The sequence below is a fragment of the Callospermophilus lateralis genome, chromosome 3 (genome assembly GCF_048772815.1).
Source record: "Callospermophilus lateralis isolate mCalLat2 chromosome 3, mCalLat2.hap1, whole genome shotgun sequence".
NCBI classification, from domain to species: Eukaryota; Metazoa; Chordata; class Mammalia; order Rodentia; family Sciuridae; genus Callospermophilus; species Callospermophilus lateralis.
The window spans coordinates 174676822-174695727 of record NC_135307.1 but is presented as its reverse complement, the minus strand read 5'-3'; the positions used below and the strand labels follow the sequence as shown (position 1 = coordinate 174695727).

The following is an 18906-nucleotide window of genomic DNA, read 5'->3' as shown; positions in this document are numbered from 1 at the left end:
ATTCACATTTCCCTAATTGTTAAAGATGTTGAACATTTTTTCATATATTTATTGATTATTTGTATATTATCTTCTTAGAAGTGTCTGTTCAGTCTTAGCCCATTTATTGATTGGGTTATTATATTTTTGGTGTTAAGATTTTTGAGTTCTTTATGTGTCCTAGAGATTAGTGCTCTATCTGATGTGCGTGTGGTAAAAATTTTCTCTCATTCTGTAGGCTCCCTGTTCACTCCACTGATTGTTTCTTTTGCTGAGAAGAAGCTTTTTAGTTTGAATCCATCCCATCTGTTGATTCTTGATTTTATTTCTTGTACTATAGGAGTCTTATTAAGGAAGTTGAGGCTCTAGCCAGAGCAATTAGAGAGAGATGAAAGAAATTAAAGGGATACGGATAGGAAAAGAAGAACTCAAACTATCATTACTAGCCCGCGATATGATTCTATGCCTAGAAGACCCAAAACATTCCACCAGAAATCTCTTAGAACTAATAAATGAATTCAGCCAAGTAGCAGGATATAAAATCAACACCCATAAATCAAAGGTATTTCTGTACATCAATAACAAATCCTCTGAAAGAGAAGCTAGGAAAACTATCCCATTTACAATACCCTCAAAAACTAAAAATAAAATACTTGGGAATCAACTTAACAAAAGAGATGAAAGACCTCTACAATAAAAATGTTAAATGTTACAGAATGTTAAAGAAAGAAAATAGAGAAGACCTTAGAAGACGGAAAGATCTCCCTTGTTCTTGGATAGGCAGAATTAATATTGTCAAAATGACCAAACTACCAAAAGCACTATACAGATTGAGTGGAATTTCAATCAAAATCCCAATGACATTCCTCATGGAAATAGAAAAGGCAGTCATGAAATTCATCTGGAAAAATAAGAGACCCAGAATAGCTAAAGCAATGCTTAGCAAAAAGAGTAAAGCAGGTGGCATCACTATACCAGACCTTAAACTATACTACAGAGCAATAGTAACAAAAACAGCATGGTATTGGCACCAAAATAGACTGGTAGACCAATGGTACAGATTAGAGGACACAGAGACTAACCCACCTAATTACAGTTATCTTACATTAGACAAAGGCGCCAAAAACATACATTGGAGAAAAGATAGCCTCTTCAACAAATGATGCTAGGAAAAGTGGAAATCTACATGCAACAAAATGAAATTAAACCCCTATCTCTCACCATGCACAAAACTTAACTCAAAATGGATCAAGGACCTAGGAATTAAACCAGAGACTCTGCGTCCATTGGAAGAAAAAGTTGGCTCAAATGGTCAGCTTCTCTACAGAGTTAGAAACACATGTAGCCAGACATTTCCTTTTATCTTTTCCAGTAAATAGTAGACCTTCATTAAATAAATAACCCACATAATAGTATTTTGTATGATGCAAAATGTCCACTGGTGAGAAGCTCAACAGTACAGAAAACATGGTAAATCAGGAAATTTGGGGCAGGTAGGAGTTTGGGAACCAGGAAAACCTGGTCCAGTTTTTGGAGACTCAACTCATCCCTGTGCAACCCCTGAGCCAAGCATGGCCCTCAATGTTGTTTTTTTTTCCCTGTTCTTTTTGGTACTTGAGATTGAACCAGGAAAGATTTACCACTGAGCTATATCCCCACCCTTTTTCATTTTTATTTTAAGACAATGTCTCACTTAGTTGCCCAGGCTGGCCTCAAACTCGCCATCCTCCTGCCTGAGCCTCCTGAGTCACCAAGTTACAGATGTGCCCTTCAGCACCAACGGCCCTTACTGCCTTACGCCTTCAATTTCCTCCACCTTAAACATGGAAAATTGTCACAATGGCTTCTTCTGAGGGGAGGTTCTAGGGCCAAGCTGGAGACTGGGTGTCCTCCCTGCCCACCTGCTCTGTGAGGTCATAGAGCCAACAATTCTCCCTGACCCTGGCAAATTCCACATGGCACCTTCCAGAGGACACTCTGAGGTGGTGGCAGCAGCCAGTTCCTCCTCACTGACTCCCAGAGATCCCCACCACCATCTATTAGCCCTACAGAAGGGAATCGATGCCACGGTCAAGGACCACTGGGGACCCAGGTTCCCTATGCGAAGACGTGATCCCCAGTGTCAGGCCCAGGAGGTGAGGACAACAACCCTGCCTTGGCTCAGCCTTTAACAGCTGGCAAAAGGCAGCCCTCCACCCCCGCTGGGAGGGGAGCTGTGCTTCACAGTTGATGAGAGGTTGACGGTGGCTTTCCCAAAGTCTCTTGGCGAGGAGGTGGCCATCTTTCAGGATGTGTTTATTGAGCATCTACTCTTTGCCAGGCACCATGCAGAGGACCGGGGCACCATGTTATACCAGCCCCATGTGCTCCCCGCTCTCATGGAGCTAGTCTGGGAGGGAGGCAGACACTGAACCAGGAAACACGTGTCTCTGCCCTCTGTCTGCCAGGAGGCCTCTAGCTGTAGGTGACAGGAATTCCAACATTCAAAATGATACCCACTTCCGGGTCCCAGAACAGGGTGTGTATGTATCCCACCAGGGTTTACAAAATAGCCATGGAGGTGAAGGAAGAAATCGTCGATGTTGCATGAGTATTTTTGGCTCATCCTCCTTGATTTAATCAACACATAATAATTGTGTCTATGGGTGCAAAGTGATAAGTTGGTATATGCTATCCTCCAAAATGATCAGATCAGGGTAATGAGCATTTCTTTGTATTGGGAAGTTTCAAACTCCTCTCTTCTAGTTATTTTAAGGTCTATAGTAAGTTGTTGTGAAGCTAGTCACCCCCCTGTGCTGTATATTCCCCAGGAATGTACAAATAAATCCGTACACTGAGGAAGGCTAAGTGTACGTTGGCATAGCTTTCTACCACTATAATAAAATGCCTGAGATAATTAAGTTATCAAAAGAAAAGGTATATTTCATTGTTTTGGAGGTTCTGGTCCATGATGTTTTGGGTGGCACTGCCTCATGGTGAGAGGACATGGGGGAAGAAAATCACCCACCTAAGAAGCCAGGAAGGAAAGAAGGGAAGACTGGGGTCCCACAGTTCTCTCCAAGGACACGCCCCCAACAACCTAAGGACCTCTCACGAGGCCCCACCTCCTAAAGGTCCACATGGCCTTCCTATAGGGCCATTTGGGGACCCAAACCTTTAACACAGGAGCCTTTGAGGGACATTCAACATCCAAGCTGTAGCAGGTGTATATATAATTTCTCAAGAAATAAATATAGACACAAAGGGGGGACAAGGAGAGAATGTTGGGGGACTACTGCCTGAGGAAATGAAAGGTCTTTATCTCACCTACCAAGGGCTCCTGAGCTGGGGCTCCAGAGTCCCTGGATTCTGCAGTCCCAGGCTCCGCCGGAGACCAGGTTCCGGCTGTCACACGGCTCTTCCTTTTAGTCATCTCTCGTGGTCACAGCATGGCCACCACAGCCCTCCGTGGGGGCAGGACATGACTACTGAGAGGGAAGGAGAGCGGCCACTGTTCCCTGTGGGTCTCAACTCAGCTTCTGCCAGCAGAGGAGTGGGTGGCCTGGGGGTGATGGTCACCTGCAATGGCCACACCAACCACAGTCCTTGCCTTAAAAGGACCTGGATTTGGGGTCAGCCAGACCCTAATCTGTCCCTGTTCCCAGCCTGGTGGTCTTGGCAAACTTCTCTGTCACTCAGTTTCTCAATCTGGGATGCGGTGACGCGTCACCAGCTTGTGCTGTAAACCGCGACTGTGAACCTTGTCGTCCCCAGATGCAACCCGCGACCCCGGAACACCAGCAGGATGGCGATGGACCCCTCACCAAGCAGGAGTGAGCAGAGAGGGGAGCGGGAGGGGGCCTTTGAGGGGCTGAGGCTCAGAGATGTTTAGCAGGAAATCCACGGTCACACAGCAAGAGGTGGAGGCAGAGGGGCAGGGCCGCTCACTCCGAGCCCCGAGTGCCCCCCAGGTCTCCACCAGCCCACGTCTCAAAGGCAAGGACCTGACCACCCATCGCTCCCTGCAGATGACAGCTTCCCGCTGCCCGCCCGCATCAATGCCCCGGCCATCAGCCTGACCCAGTTCCTGCTGGGATATCTGTGTGCGTATGGTCTGCAGAGTCCCCTCGGCCATCCCCTGGGCCCGGGAGGGTCCAGCCTACTAAGCTGGGGAGGGGGAGGCCGTGAGGTTTACAGGGAGCCGCGGGTTGAGCCCCACTGGGGTGATCCCAGCCAGGACCCCTTGGTGGATGGAAGTGGAGGTCGGCAGGACACTGGCCAGTGAAGGGCTGCCCGCCAGCTCTCCTCTGCTGGGCCCCAGCCCGGCCTGGCTCCCGCGGAGTCACCCCTCCAGCGGGCAGCCTCTCTCATCTTCCAGTCCACTCATTTCCCAAGTCCCAAGTCCTCCTCCATTCTCCCATCCGCCCGTGTGTCCCCCCCACCCCTTTTGCACCCCTGTTTCTGCCGGCCCCACGCTGAGCTTCCCCAGGGGAACCCAGCAAGGCCGCTCCGGTCCCAGGCTCCCAGGTTCTGGACCTGGGCACCAGCACATTCCAGCCCTTAGGGCCACAGCAGCGCTCCCCTGCAGGACCCAGCGGGCGCCAGCCTGGCACTCCCATCGGCCAGGCCAGGGCCTGTCCTGGGCTTGACCAGCGAGTCCAGGGGCCTCCCAGGGCTGGGGCTGGGCTCAGCCGGGGGCCTTGCCTCCCATGTGTGAGGCCCTGGGCTCGAGCCTCAGCACCACAGAAAAAATAAATGAATAATAAGAAGAAGGCCGCCCAGCTCCAAGGTGCCCCCACGGGCCCAGGACCCGCCGTGGGACAGGGATGAGGCCCAAGGACTCACGCTCCGTCCATGTCCCCTGCAGCCTGGATCGCCTGCCTGGCCTACTTCCTGAGGACCCAGGCCCAGCAGGTCCTCTTCAACACCTGCCGGTGAGCGGCAGGGCCTGGGGGGGGGGGGCGGGCAGGCAGCCCGCCTTTGGCTTAGGCGTCCCTCTGGTAGCAGTGTAGACCAGGGACCCCAAGCTGGCCCCCGGGCCCCCTAGGGCTCCTCAGCCTCCCTCCGCAGCGGCTGCCCCTGGACCCCTGCCCCTTTCTTTTCTAAGCTCCCCTCATTGGCACCCAGCTTGGGGACAGCAGGGCTGGGTCCTGGGCTTGACGCTCGGCCTCCTCCATCCATTGGAAGTCCGATGCCTGTCCTGGTCCCAGCCTCGGCCCACCCCTCGTGAGCCCCAGCCTGGAGACAAGGACAGACACATCAACCAGCGCTCTGCGGGGAGTGTGGGGGACCCTTTAGGTCCCAGCGGAGGCCACGTTCATCAGGGAGGGGAGGGGGGCAACCCGCGCTGGTGGCCAGGGGGAGGGGAGGCCCCTTGACTCTGGCTCCCCTGGCCTCCAGGTGCAGGCTGTTCTTCCAGAAGCTCATGGAGAAGACGGGCGTGCTGGTCCTCTGCGTTTTCGGTGGGTCTGCAGACCCCGGGCAGGTGGTGTCCCCGGGTCTGGCCCCCGCTGGGAGAGGAGAGCGGGGTCTAGCTCTGCGACACCTGGCCACACGTGTCCCCTGCACGCGACTCAGTGTCCCCACCTGTCTAATGAGGGTTCAGTGAAATGATGTCCAAGAAAATTTTTGAAAGCCAAGAAGAGCTCTGGAAACCACAAAGTGTCTTGCTTCTGAATATGGATACATGGTTGTTCCAGAACCATTTATTGAAAAGACTATTTTTGCTCACTGAATGTCGTGACGCCCTTGTGAAAATCAATCGGCCGCAACTGTGAGGCTCTATGTCTCGATGTTAGTGGGAAGGCTTCCCATCTGGCGCCACTAGTAGGCGGTCAGCTGTGGGTTGCTGTTACACTGAGGAGGTTCTCTTCCGTCCCTAGTTTGTTAAGTGGTGTTTCAAGCTGGGTGTGGTGGCCCACGCCTCGAATCCCAGCCTCTTGGGAGGCAGAGGCAGGGAAATCACAAGTTCAAAACCAACCCCAGCAACTTAGCGAGGTCCTGTCTCAAAATTTCGAAAAATGTCAAAAGGACTGGGGACATGGCTCAGTGGTTAAGCACCCCTGCGTTTGATCCCTCACTCCAAAAAACAAAAGTATTTTATCATAATAAGAAATAAGTTTTAAAGGCTTTTAAACGACTGCTGAAATGGTGAGGTTTCAGCCAGTTGGAGATCATGAAACGCAGAAGAAACCACCTGCCTCCTTCTCTGAACCAATCCTCCCCAGCAAGGCTGCGATGGGAGTGTGGGAGGAGACAGGCAGTTTACGTAATGTACATTGCATGTGATTTCATTTGCACATGAAGTGGATTTTATGTTATTACCATTGGGCAGAGGAGGAAACTGAGGCATAGAGGGATTAAGTCATTTCTCCCAAAGTTGTGCAGTGCTAGCCAGTGGCAGGGCGGGGCTCCGACTCTAGAGCAGAGTCTCGCTCTTGACCTTCTATGTTAAGCAGCTGATTCTTGTTCTCATGGCCCCGCAGGATTCTGGATGTTTTCTATGCATTTACCATCAAAAATGGAAGTCTGGCAGGTGAGTGCGCCCTCGTCCAGCCCACAGCTGACTAGTCTCACCTGGGGCAGCTAATTGTCCCTCCATAGCTCCTCTCGCTCTCACCAAATCTGGACCCTGTCAAGTTCCTGCTTTATTCCAAACCAAATCTCTGCCTTGATCACGCCACCCATCTAGGACCCATCTCTCCTGCTACCTGTGACTTTCAAAGACCACATGCAATAGTCCCTCCACCAGGATGGCCCTCCTGTCACCCCCCAGATGACTCATCTCTCCTTCTCAAGGCTCCCAATAAAGCGAGGCAGTGGGAAGGGGGAAGACCCTCTTTCTACTCAACAGTTGTTTCTTTTCTGCTTAAATGAGACAACGATACCCCTTTGCTTTGTTGTTTCTGGGGAGGAAAGAAGAGGGGAAAGGTGACTGGAGCTCCCTGTTTAAGGACGTCTCGCAACACCTGCAGGGACCGGGACCCAGAGGCCTATCTCTTCTCCTCTCCCTTGTGAACCCTTTCACGTTCTTCAAGATTTCACAACATGTCGTCCCTCCAGGAACAACCAGGCAGAGGTGGTCCCAGCCCCTTCCTTTCTCCCACAATGTCCTACACTCCTGACTGTCTCCCCAGCTCTGCTGCAGCAACTTGGAGGAAGGAGAAAGGGCGGATACCTCTGGGCAATTCCAGCTCAGTGCAGGAAATAGGGCTGCCACGCTCAATGCTGAATGACTGGATGGTCAGATGGGAGCGTGAATAGAGGGAGAAGGGATAGGAAGGTGGATGGATGGATGGATGGATGGATGGATGGATGGACGGACTGACGGACGTTGGTCATCATGGAGGTAGGGATGGGAGAAACAGCAGAGGAACATATAAAAGGGAGAATGGGCAGTAGTGGGGGCAGATGGGACAGATAGGTAAGTGGGGGGATGGATGGATGACAGGAGGATATATGGGGTAGTGTGGACAGACGGGAGGGGGATGGCAGGGAGCTTGGGGAGATGGAAGAGTTGATGGAAGAGTTCCAGATGATGGAGGAGAGTGGATGGATAAAAATAAAAACTGGAGTTTCGAGTTTGGAGAGATGGTAGGTGGGTGAATGGATGGAAGCATACATGGGAAGGTGGATGAGTGGATGGACTTGTGGTTTTGGAGAATGGATGGAGGGAGCTCTATCAGGCCAACTGAAGGGGATTTCTGCTTTCTTCAACACTCCTCCAGGATGACAGCATAAATAGTCCGTTGCAGAGTTTGAGGTAAGAGGAATCTGCTGGTAAGTCCTATCATATAAAAAAAAAATACAGGTATAGAAAGACTCTGGGGTATATTGGCTAGGAACATGAGCTCACAGACAAACCTGGACTTCAGTCCTAGCTCCCCTGAGTTTTACCTGTCTGGCCTGATGCCAAACAAACTTCCTCTCGCTGAGCTTTTAACCAACGCCTCATGTGTGAGATGAGGCAGAGTACTCCACCTTGCCCTGGGGAATTATGGGTATTAAAGAAAATCTGCATAGTTCCTGGTCCACAGTCAGTGATCAGTAAATGGTAGTTAAGAGATTTTAATGAAAAAGTCACCATCTGACTTGTTTGCATTCTTAATTGCAAACAAAATTCTCAGAAATATTTGGAAAGAATGAACTGGTCTTAAGCATATTCCAAGAAGAAAAAAGAGAAGGATAGTGTTTGAGAGATAATAACCTCTGGGTGAACCAGGAATGGGCCCAAGAGAGGAGGAGAAGATGAAGCTAGTTCTTTGAGATCTGACTAGCGAAGAGAGAACTTGAGGCCACAATAGCAGCATTACAAGGCAGTCACTTCTTGCTTTACTCTTTCCTGTTAAGGATGTACCAGGAGAAGGTGCGACATCACACTGGGGAAATCCAGGACCTCCGAGGCAGCATGAACCAGCTCATTGCCAGACTCCAAGAGATGGAGGCCATGTCAGACGAGGTGAGATGCCACTCATTCTGCCCTCAGACACCTAACTTCTTTGATGCCCTCTTTCTTATATCCTGAGTTTTCTCCTTTCTTGGTTTTATCCCTCATTTTAATGGAGCACATCCCCAAGTAACTACTGAGAAAAGAGCAAAAGAACTTAGAACTTACATGTTTAGAAACACCATTATTCTTCTACCCTTGCACTTGATTGGTAGTTTGGCTGGGTATAGAATTCTAGAAAAGAAATTTTCTCCTGAGAACTCTGAAGGAGGTCTACCGCTGTATTCTCATTTGTATTGTTTCTGTTGAGAATTATTATGCCACTCTGATTACTGACCCTTTGGGTTTAATCCATTTGTTACTCCTGGGAGTTTATAGGATATTCTTTTTGTGTCTAACATTCTTTTTTAAAAAATGTTTTAGTTGTAGATGAACTCAATACCTTTATTTTATTTTTATGTGGTACTGAGGATCCAGTGCCTCCCATGTGCAAGACAAGTGCTTCACCACTGAGCCACAATCCCAGCCCCTCATAGTCTATATATAAAACCAGCTTGGGGGTTTCCTATATTTTTAAAATCTATATATTGATATTTTTCAATAGTTTTAAAAAATGCTTAGCCTTTCTCTCTTAAAATATTGATCTTCCCCGTCATCACTCCTCTCTTGAATTCTGATTACTATGCTAGACCTTTAGAGTGTGTTTCATGTAATTCTTATGCTATCACCTGATTCATTTTTTTTTTAATTATTTTTCTCCATGTTTTGATATTTTTTTATTTCTTCAGGTTCACTAATAATTCTGTATTCTGCCTGAGAAATCTACTATTATTTCATATATTGCATTATTTAGTTATAGCATGCACGTTTAACTCTTTTTCATAGACTTAAACTCTATGGTAAAATTCTCCATCATTTCATTTATGTTGTTGATCTTTTCCTTTATTTTATTTAACTCATCAGTCATGGTTATCTTTCAAATCTTTGTCTGCTGACTCCAACATCTGGATTATCTTTGGCCTTCTTCTGTTTTCTGTTTTTTTCTCTTGGGTATCAGCTATACAATCTTGACTCTTAGTGTCTATTTTTGTGTATGAAAGTTTTTATGCATTTTTATATTTTTAGTGTTTTCTGGACATGGGATATAAAAGAACTCTATTGCTTCAAGTACTTTATGACTTCTACCAATGCTGTTCCCTTTTCTTTGGAAAGAGGATCTGATCCCTTCTTTCTAGACACACATTGAGCTGGTTTAGACTGACCCAGATTGCAAATTTATGAGATCTATTCAGATATTTTCAGGTTAGCTCTTTGGAAAGCTGCCCAGGCAGTTTCAAATACTTGGCAAGTGTTTTCATAGGGCAGACTGACCATCGGTCTGAGGGCTCTCAATTCTCCTTTTTCCTTCTAGCCCTGAATCAGCATAAAATCTCTGGCCCCAATGGCACCTCCTCTTCCAGAGGCATACTTGAATTCCCACCTTCTAATGGTGCCCAGACTAGTTCAGCGCCTCAAGAAGGGCAGCTAGGGTACTCTGGGCTGACTCACCGCTCCTTCTAGGGCAGTGGGTCTCAGAGGGCCGCACCCACACCCGCAGGTTACCTGGGGAAATGTCAGACATTCCAATGAATGGGCCCCACCCAGACCCGCTGGAGCTGAAGTCTGAGGACGGGAATCAAGCCAGGGCACTCTGATGCCAACCCCAGAGAACCACGGTCCCACGGCTTTAGTCTCTCACTTGTTTTATCTTGTACCCCCCCACACCACTTTATTTCCTAAGCTTTAGAAGACAGGAAGTTTAATGCTGCCTTCCAGAGCCTTGGAAGCAGCTCCTGGTCTCCTGAAATCTTGGAGTCCAGGGAACACCTTGTGGGGGAGGCTGGCCGAGGGTGCTTTTCCTCTGTCCTGATTTGATCCCCTTAGCCCCCGGGGGCCACTATAACTTCACTGCTCCTCCTTCTCCAGGAGTAATTCAGAGTCTGGCCCAAGCCCTGATCCTTAGTCCATGATCCAGATCGTCAAACGACCCCAGGGGTCAAAATAAAATTGTCAGCAGAACTGGGCCTGGTTCTCCCCTCTCTGGAATTTTAGTCCCTAGCTCACATTGGCCTTAAAATATGATGTATTCAACTCTCTGACTTCTTCTAGCAGTTGCTGACCGGGCCAGGTCTTACCTTCCATCCAAAACGTCAAGAGAAAACACCCATGGGCCAGACACCCCGAGGAAGCTTTCAGTCCACAAACTCACGTCCTTCCACCCTAAGAAGTGTTCTTTAATCATGTGATCAAACTGGTGACCTCTGCCCTGGTCCTGTTTGCTCTATTCTTTTTTTTTTTTTTTTTAAATTGGGGATTGAACCCAGGAGTCCCCAACCACTGAGCCACACCCCCAGCCCTTTTTTATATTTCATTTGGAGGCAGGGTCTCATCGAGTTGCTCAGGGCCTTGCTAAGGTTGGGTTTGAACTCACGATTCTCCTGCCTCAGCCTCCTGAGCCACTGAGATTACAGGTGTGCGCCACCACGCCTGGCTCTATTCTCACTTTTAAGCTTTTGTTATTTGGATGTCAACTCCTGAACAAGTCCTCTACTGTCTTTTCTATTCTCGCCTCCTGGGCCTCTTTGCTCCACAGTTAAGAAGATAGCTTCAGCCTTATCTACCAAAACATCTGGTGAGTTTTCACTACCACCATCTTTGCCTAGAAGCCAAGTTTCTAAGAATTTACAGATGGAGGTTTTGCCATGTGAGATCAAGCAAAGCTGCCTGAAGCTTGACTGTACTTTTTGTTGTTTCAAAGTCCCAGGTTTCTGGCTGGGGCTGTAGCTCAGTTGGTAGAGTGCTTGCCTTGCATGCACAAGGCCCTGGGTTCAATCCCCAGTACCCCCTCCCCCCAAAAATTCCAGGTTTCCAGGGCTCCTTCCTCTCCCCCAAGCTTCTCAGGAGAGAGTGTCGCTCTTCCTCACTCAGGAATGAGGCCCTCTGCAGGCGTTTCCTCTCTGCACTGGGGAGGGAGGCAGGGATGGGCCATGGGGGTTGTAGAAGAGGGACCACTGACTCAGAGAGACAGTAAGCATGGTGGTTATGAGCACTGGCTCTCGAGTCAAGTACTTGGATCTGAATCCCATGTTTACCATCTATAAGTTGTGTGACTGCTCTCCTCCCTTAGCTTCTCTGTGCCTCAGTTTCCTCATCTACAAAATGGGTTCTATATGGATTAAACATGGTAATTCATGTAATCCTTAGAATAATGTCTGTCGTAGGGTAAGTGCTCCTTAAACGCTTGTTTCCTTGGAACAAAGGTAGAAGCCCAAGGCATACACTAATCAATACATAATCATTAAGCACCTACTGTATGCCTGGTCCCATGCTGGGGTTCAAGGACAGTGATAAACTAAATTCCATCCCTCCCTTCAAGGCAGTCCCAGGACCTGTGGACCCCTAACCAGACTTGGAGCCCAAAAAGGGCAGGGATCATCAGGAAAATTTCTTGGAGTTGGTGACCCAGTTTTGAGAAGAAATAAATGAGCATTTGCCCAGTAAACAAAGCAAGAGTTAGGGATACTTTATCTTTTGGAGTTGTGCAACCTAAGGCAGGCCATCAACCTATCTGAGCCTCAGTTTCCAAATCAACAAAACAGAATTATAACCACTACCCTATAACAGCCTGGCTCTTGTTTAGTCACTATGGCTGCATCCCAAGGCATCCCAAGAATTAGTGTAAAACAACCACTGTATCAAGGTCAGAGAGTCTGCAGATCAGGACAGGTCAAGGATGGGGCCTCAGCTGGGAAACCTCAACACAGGGGGCCTTGATGAAGAGTCTGGAGAGTGGTGCTGGCCATCAGCTAGGAACCGAATTAGGCTGCTGACCAAAGTACCTCCTCATGTGGCCTGGGCTTCCTCACAACATGGAGGCAGCTTCCAAGAGTGGAGGTTTTAGAAAACCAGTCAGTGTTCTAGTGACTTTTAGGACTGAGCATCACTTCTACCATTGTCACCAGCCCAGACTAATGGGGAGGGAGCTTATCTGCCTCTCAAGGGAAGAAGTCAGCATCACATTGAAAAAGAGTGTGCAATGGGAGACCTGGCTGCAGCCGTCGTTGGAAAATAGAATGGGCCACACATGAAAGTCCTTTTGCCTCTACGCTCTCACCTTTAAAATGGGAGGAAGACCGTCCACACTTCCTAGGATTGCTGCAGGAGGCTGAGGCCAGTCCTGGCACCCACGGGGGGCTTTCCAGACCTCTCTAATCCTCTCTGAGAGGGAGATGCCATTACCGGCCCCATCTTACGGGTGGAAAATCAAGTCTCAGAGGCATAATATTGCCCAAGGCCCCACAGCACTAAGGTCCTGCTGATTCCAGAGCCCCTGCCCTTGCCCTCAGTGAGCCTCTTGGCCCCTCTGTGACACACCTGTCACCTGTGGAGGACACACCCCTGGGGCTTGTGATCTGTAAGGACACATCAAGGCACAGCCTGTGTTTTCTGTCTTCTCAGCAAAGAATGACCCAGAAAATAATGAAGATGATACAAGGCGATTACATTGAAAAGCCGGACTTTGCCCTTAAGTCTATAGGTAAGCGGCCTCCCCTGCCGACTTCCACCCACCTCAGCGTCTGCAGAAACCCTTCCGTGCCCAGATTTTGGTTCTGGTGTGGTACACCCTCTGCTTGAGGACAGTCCTCCTCAGAGCTAACCTCTGTTCACAGCTGGTTTTCTTGCTAGAATTTATTTTGTCTAATGGAGCCAGAAGCAGGGATGGGGTTAGGAATCCAGATGCTCCCCACTATCGGACCCCTCCACTGCCCCTCCCCTCCTGTCCCTCCCTCAGCCTGGGGCTGCCACACAGTGGTCAACAGGACAAAGAGATTCCTGGGGGGTAGGGACACACAGACTAGAAATAAACCAATGTGGGCCAACAGTGAGTCAGGACTCAGAATTTCAGGGGCAATGAAGCAGGGAGCAGGAATAGAGGGGACCCCCGTGGGCAGAGTGACACTGGGTTCAGAGGTGTGAGGAAGGAAAAGCCTTCTAGATGCCCCAGGGGATTAGGTTAACATGAGTAAGCAAGGGTCTCCCGGTGAGGGGACAGAGGCCAAAGAGGGGCCCGGGAGGGCACCCTAACCTCAGTGAAACATGGGGGTCTGCCCCAACCCCTGAGAGACCCTGGGTCCCACTCACCCTCTCAGAGCCAAAACTTCCCTCTTTACTCTGTACAATGGGTGTAAAACCAGCCACAATAGCACAACAGGGCTGCCAGACATAGTGCGCACGTCTCCCCCAGGCTGGTGGGGAAAGCCCTGGCTCATTTCTGCTGCCAGTGGACCTGGGGTGGGCGCTCTTTGGCGGCCTTTATGGTTACTGTCAGACCCACTGCCCAGAGGAGAGCACTGAGGTCCAGAGAGGGCGCGGTGAGGCCTCCCAGAGGCTCCCGCACACAGGAGTCCCCTCCCCAGGCCGAATCTGATCCTTGCTCCGACGTCCATCCGTCCGCACAGGGGCCAGCATAGACTTTGAGCACACCTCAGCCACCTACAACTACGAAAAGGCTCGCTCCTGCTGGAACTGGATCCGGCTGTGGAACTACGCGCAGCCCCCAGACGTGATTCTGGAGGCAGGAGACAAGGGGAGAGGGACGGGCTTGGTCAGAGGCAGGGTCCTGGGATAGAGGCTGGCTGCAGAGGCTGGGCGGTGGAAGCAAGGGCAGCGGGGCCTTGGGCGGGGCTAGAGGTGGGGCGGGGCTAGAGGTGGGGAGGGGCTAGAAGTGGGCGGGGTTAGCGGTGGGGGCGGGGTTAGCGGTGGGGTGGGGTTAGCGGTGGGGCGGGGTTAGAGGTGGGGGCAGGGTTAGCGGTGGGGCGGGGTTAGAGGGGGCGGGGTTAGAGGGGCGGAGTTAGAGGGGGCGGAGTTAGCGGTGGGGCGGGGTTAGAGGTGGGGCGGGGTTAGAGGTGAGGGCGGAGTTGGAGGGGGCGGAGTTAGCGGTGGGGCGGGGTTAGAGGTGGCGGCGGGGGAGGCAGGCAGCAAGAACAGAGAACAGGGCCCCAGGGGCTGCTGTAGGAGCAGGGCACGGGACAGCTTGCTATGGCACCGCAAAGTCCCCCACCAGGCCCTTGAGACTTCAGGGTCTGAGAACCCTCAAGGCCACCAAGGCTCAAAGAGCCAGCTCGTCGCTGCAGGCCCACAGCTGGCCTCTAGTAAAGGGCAGAGCCAGAGTCCACCCAGCTTCAGCCCTCTGCGCCGCAGCCCTTGGATGAGGAGACTCCCCCCAGAGGGCAGGGGCTTGCTGGGTCACAGAGCAAGCACAGCTCCATTAGCAGCCCCCGGCTGAGCATCCCGTTCCAGTGGCCAGCCTTGGGTGGTGCCAAGGCCACGGTGACTTTTCCATGGGTCCCTCAAGGAGCCCAGAGATGTCAGTGCTTGAGACCAGGCTGGGGCAATGGCCTTGCAGGGACAGCGGGCCTCCTGGAGGAGGTAGCCACGGGTGAGCAGGGTTCCTTAGGCAGAGCAGGTGTTAGAGGTGGGGCGGGGTTAGCGGTGGGGCGGGGTTAGATGTGGGGGCGGGGTTAGCGGTGGGGCAGGGTTAGCGGTGGGGCGGGGTTAGAGGTGGGGGCGGAGTTGGAGGGGGCGGAGTTAGCGGTGGGGCGGGGTTAGCGGTGGGGGCGGGGTTAGCGGTGGGGCGGAGGCTGGAGAGATCCTGCCCTCAGGCCTTCTGCCCTCTCCAGTTTAAGCCGCTCCCTGAAGCTAGTTCCTGTGGCCCTCAGGGCTGTCGCTGTCCCTCTACTCACTTTCCCGATTGCTCCTGACCCCCCTTGGTCCCAGCTCCTCAAGAGGCCTTCCCTGTCCCATTTCCGTCTCAGCATCTACTGTTCCACTTCAGAGCTGGCCACACTGAAAAGCTGCTGAATGAATGCCTTCCCTGTGTGATTTCAGCTGAAATGCTCTCCCTCTCTGGGCCTGTTTCCTCTTCATAGGGTAGGAGATGGTAGTGGTTAAAAGCAAGTGGTCCAGGGTCAAATTGCCCAGCCAGCCTTCCCAGCTCTGCATGGTTCTGGCCAGTCATTTCCCTGCTCTGCTGCCCGGTTTGCTCATCTGTCAAACAGGGATAGTAGCTGTGCCTAGTTGTAGAGTGAGGAAGCCCCTGCCGCCCACTCAGCGTAACCCGTTACCTGCCTCTTCTAGCCCAACATGACACCTGGCAACTGCTGGGCCTTCACAGGTGACCGTGGCCAGGTGACCATCCGGCTGGCCCAGAAGGTCTACCTGTTCAACATCACCCTGCAGCACATCCCCAAATCCATCTCGCTGTCCGGCAGCGTGGACACGGCCCCCAAGGACTTCGTCATCTACGTGAGCGCGCCCCTGCGAGGGGCGAGGCCGAGCTGAAGGGACAGCCTGGCGAGGTGGGGGTGCCCCGGGCCTGCACCTCTGGAGGCGCGGGGGGCTGGGGAGGCTCAGGGGGGCTGGGGGGTCAGAGCTCGCCTCCGAGGGCAGACGTCCAGCGCCTCGATTTCCACCGGCTTTTCAGAGCCACCTGAGCCCCCATTTTGTTGAGAAGATCCAGAGAGTTATCAGGAACTGCTCATCCAAATGGGGTCCAGAGAAGGGTCGGGAAACGCCACAGGCCTTGGGGTCAGTGGCCCGGGCAGCAGCTGGTCCTCGGCCTCTGCCTCCCAGGCCCTGGCTCTCTCCTGCTGTCACCTGTGCTGCCCTGGAAAGCTGCGGTCTGGGAGGGGAGCACGCCCAGGCTGGAGGGGAGCACCCCAAGGCTCCTCTGACAGCGCTGGGCTCTGCCCCCAGGGCATGGAGAGCTCCCCCAGGGAGGAGGTGTTCCTGGGAGCCTTCCAGTTCCAGCCAGAAAACACCATCCAGATGTTCGACCTCCAGGTACCTGAGCCAAGCCCTGCGGTGGGGATCGCCCAGGGGCCACACGTCATCCCCCTGTGTCCCCGTGAGGTGCTCAGCCACGACTGACCCACTGGACAGGCTGGGCAGCTGAGGCTCAGGGAGCGGCAGCAGGGCCCAGAGTGGGACGGGGGGACCCACCGGGCCCCTGGCCTGACCCCCCAGGGATGGCTGGCTGCATTTCCCCCAGGGCTCCCCAGAACCCAGCAGGTGGGGTTTGCTGGCTCCAGAGTGGAGAGCCCTCACACCGGGAGCCCCGCCCCATCAGCACCTGTTCCCAGCCCAGGGAGGGAATGGAGGCTGGAGGGGAGGGCTGGGCACAGAAGCAGACAGGTGGCCTCTGGAATCACCAGTGTCCAGGCTTGGAATCCAGCCGACACCGGCCCAGATACAAATGCTGTGTGGTCCTGGGATTTGCCTGCTTTTCTGGCCTCAGTGTCCCTGACCCCTGTAATTCTCTTGAGAGACTGAAACCCAACAGTGAGAGCCTGAAGGCCGAGCCTCTCCAGCTTTGTGCCCTGGGCAGGAAGCAGGATGAACACAGGCCTCGCCCTCCGTGAGAGCAGCTGTGGGTGCCGCTCAGCGCCCTCGTCCCAAGAGCTCAGTTCCCCACAATCCTGGCTCCAATCCTGGGGCACAGCCAGTACCAATCCCATCCTTCAGAAGGGGAAACGGGCTTGCCCAGTCCTACCACAAACACGCTGCCGGGGGCCCGCGGCTGGGGCATTTCCCAGCCACTCTAGGTTGGTTCTTCTGGTCTCAGCACCTTCTATCCTGGCCCCTAAGTACTGACTTGCTGTGTGGCCTTGGGATACACCATTTCCCTCTCTGAGTCTCAGTCTCTCACCTGAGATATGGGAGGCTCTCTTTCCACTCTGCCAGGGTGAGCTGCCCCATGTCTGATCCTGTTTTCCAGAACCATCCACCTCGAGCTTTTGGTGCTGTCAAGGTGAAGATCTCAAGCAACTGGGGGAACCCTCGCTTCACCTGCCTGTACCGAGTGCGCGTGCACGGCTCTGTGACCCTGCCCAAAGAGACTCCTAACTAGGACTCCTGCCCTGAGAGAGAGTAAAGTTTATTCTGTAGCCTGCGCCCCAGTCTGCATGTCTTTGGGCCCTGAGGAGGGAGAGGGGCCCAGCACTTGAGGTCTGAGGCCATGGTGTGCAATTCCTGATCCCTCGCTGGGCGCCCGCACATTACAACAGCCCCGGCAGGACACAGAAGCCTCTGAGCAGCCAAGTGAAATTCCAGCACATAACATGATGCAGAGTAGGTGTTAGGTAAGTGATCACCGAGGGAACAACTGACCTCTGGCCCAGGCAGGCGACAGGAGGTCCAGTCCCAAGGAGGGAATGACACTTCCCTAAGCAGGGCCTGGGAGTGGAGCAAGGTAGCCAAGAGGAACGGGATCAAGTAGTGGAGCCGGGAAGAGAGGGGATGAATTCCAGGCAGCAGGGGCCCAGCTGGGCGTTAAAGAGGCAGAGATAAGAAGCTGGCCCTCTGGCCATCTGCCATGCCTCCACTCCCGCCCCTGGGGACCCTCCTAGACCAGCTCTCCAAGTCTCCACGGTGCAAGGAGCTCAGGAGGTCACCTCACACTCCTGCCACTTCCTGCCCCCTCCCACAGCCAGTGGACCTGGAAGCCACACATGTCCAGCGTGGCATCATGTTGATAGTTGTTACGTGAACCATTCTTGTTATGAAAAAGCCAAATCATACTGAGATTCAATAAAAAAAGAAAAACAACTGTAGACACCCACTTCCTCTCCCAAATCCCTCCCAGCTTCCCTCGGCCAGCTGTTCTGTTTTTTAACTTTGTTTAGAATATCTTTTGTTCAACAGATTTTTTTTTTTTTTTTTGTAAAACATTATCCAGTCAATCAGGAAAGACATCAAGTTCAAGTTCATAAAAATATACCTCTGTTTTCTTCCACTAATTTTATTATACACACACACACACACACACACTCACACACACACACTAGCACACATTTGTTCTTTCATGAATAAACCTACAAGGTACATGTGCATTGAAGCTCCTCAGTGCATCTGGAATATATCTTAGTGTATGGTGTGAGGTAGGGATTGATTAATTTTTGCTTGATTACTATCCAAGTCACCACTATTCCCCATTGCTTGGGAACAGTGTGAGGTTGCCTCCAGTTTCCCTACTTGGCTGAGTCCCGTTTCGTCCTGTGTCAACACCATCCTTTTTCACACATTCTGGCCTGGGACGTTCTCTAGCAAGCACCCATTTCCAACTCTTGCTTGGTGATTCTCATACACTTTCTTTCCCAGGCAAGATGTAAAATCAACTGGTCAGGTTGTTGTTTTTATGGTACTAAGGATTTAACCCCCAAGGGTGTGAGCTACATCCCCAGCCCTTTTTATTTTTTATTCTGAGACAGGGCCTCCCTGAGTTGCTTAGGGCCTCCCTAAGGTTGCTGAGGCTGGCCTCAAACTTGCGATCCTGCCTCAGCCTCCAGAGTCACTGGGATTACAGGTGTGCATCACCACGACTGGCTCAGGTGGTATTTTCGAAATTCTGCTACTTACGCTGTATTTTTGGGCTCTGGTATGGAGGGTGAGTCTCTAAGCCATGT

General features: G+C 51.9%; 1 protein-coding gene and 1 non-coding gene across 2 annotated transcripts; both read left to right on the top strand.

The window, feature by feature from the left end:
• Positions 1–2040: 2040 nt before the first annotated feature.
• Positions 2041–17351, top strand: Sun5 (Sad1 and UNC84 domain containing 5). The gene is made up of 13 exons (XM_076849041.1): positions 2041–2114; positions 3733–3791; positions 3987–4061; positions 4826–4892; positions 5359–5420; positions 6444–6493; positions 7686–7720; positions 8308–8416; positions 12902–12980; positions 13903–14018; positions 15581–15748; positions 16199–16285; positions 17220–17351. The coding sequence occupies exons 1-13, from the start codon at positions 2041–2043 to the stop codon at positions 17349–17351; spliced, it is 1113 nt and encodes a 370-aa protein (XP_076705156.1).
• Trnaa-ugc (transfer RNA alanine (anticodon UGC)) lies at positions 11218–11290 on the top strand. Its single transcript has one exon. It is a non-coding gene; the product is annotated as a tRNA-Ala (tRNA).
• Positions 17352–18906: the final 1555 nt, after the last annotated feature.

What these genes read in the sequence shown, in the direction of transcription:
- Sun5 (XM_076849041.1), top strand. Translation starts at nt 2,041, where the DNA reads ATGCCACGGTCAAGGACCACTGGGGACCCAGGTTCCCTATGCGAAGAC. An exon ending in CCCCAGACGTGATTCTGGAG is followed by an intron (nt 14,019 to 15,580) that starts GCAGGAGACAAG and finishes TGCCTCTTCTAG; the next exon opens with CCCAACATGACACCTGGCAA. An exon ending in TCCAGATGTTCGACCTCCAG is followed by an intron (nt 16,286 to 17,219) that starts GTACCTGAGCCA and finishes CCTGTTTTCCAG; the next exon opens with AACCATCCACCTCGAGCTTT.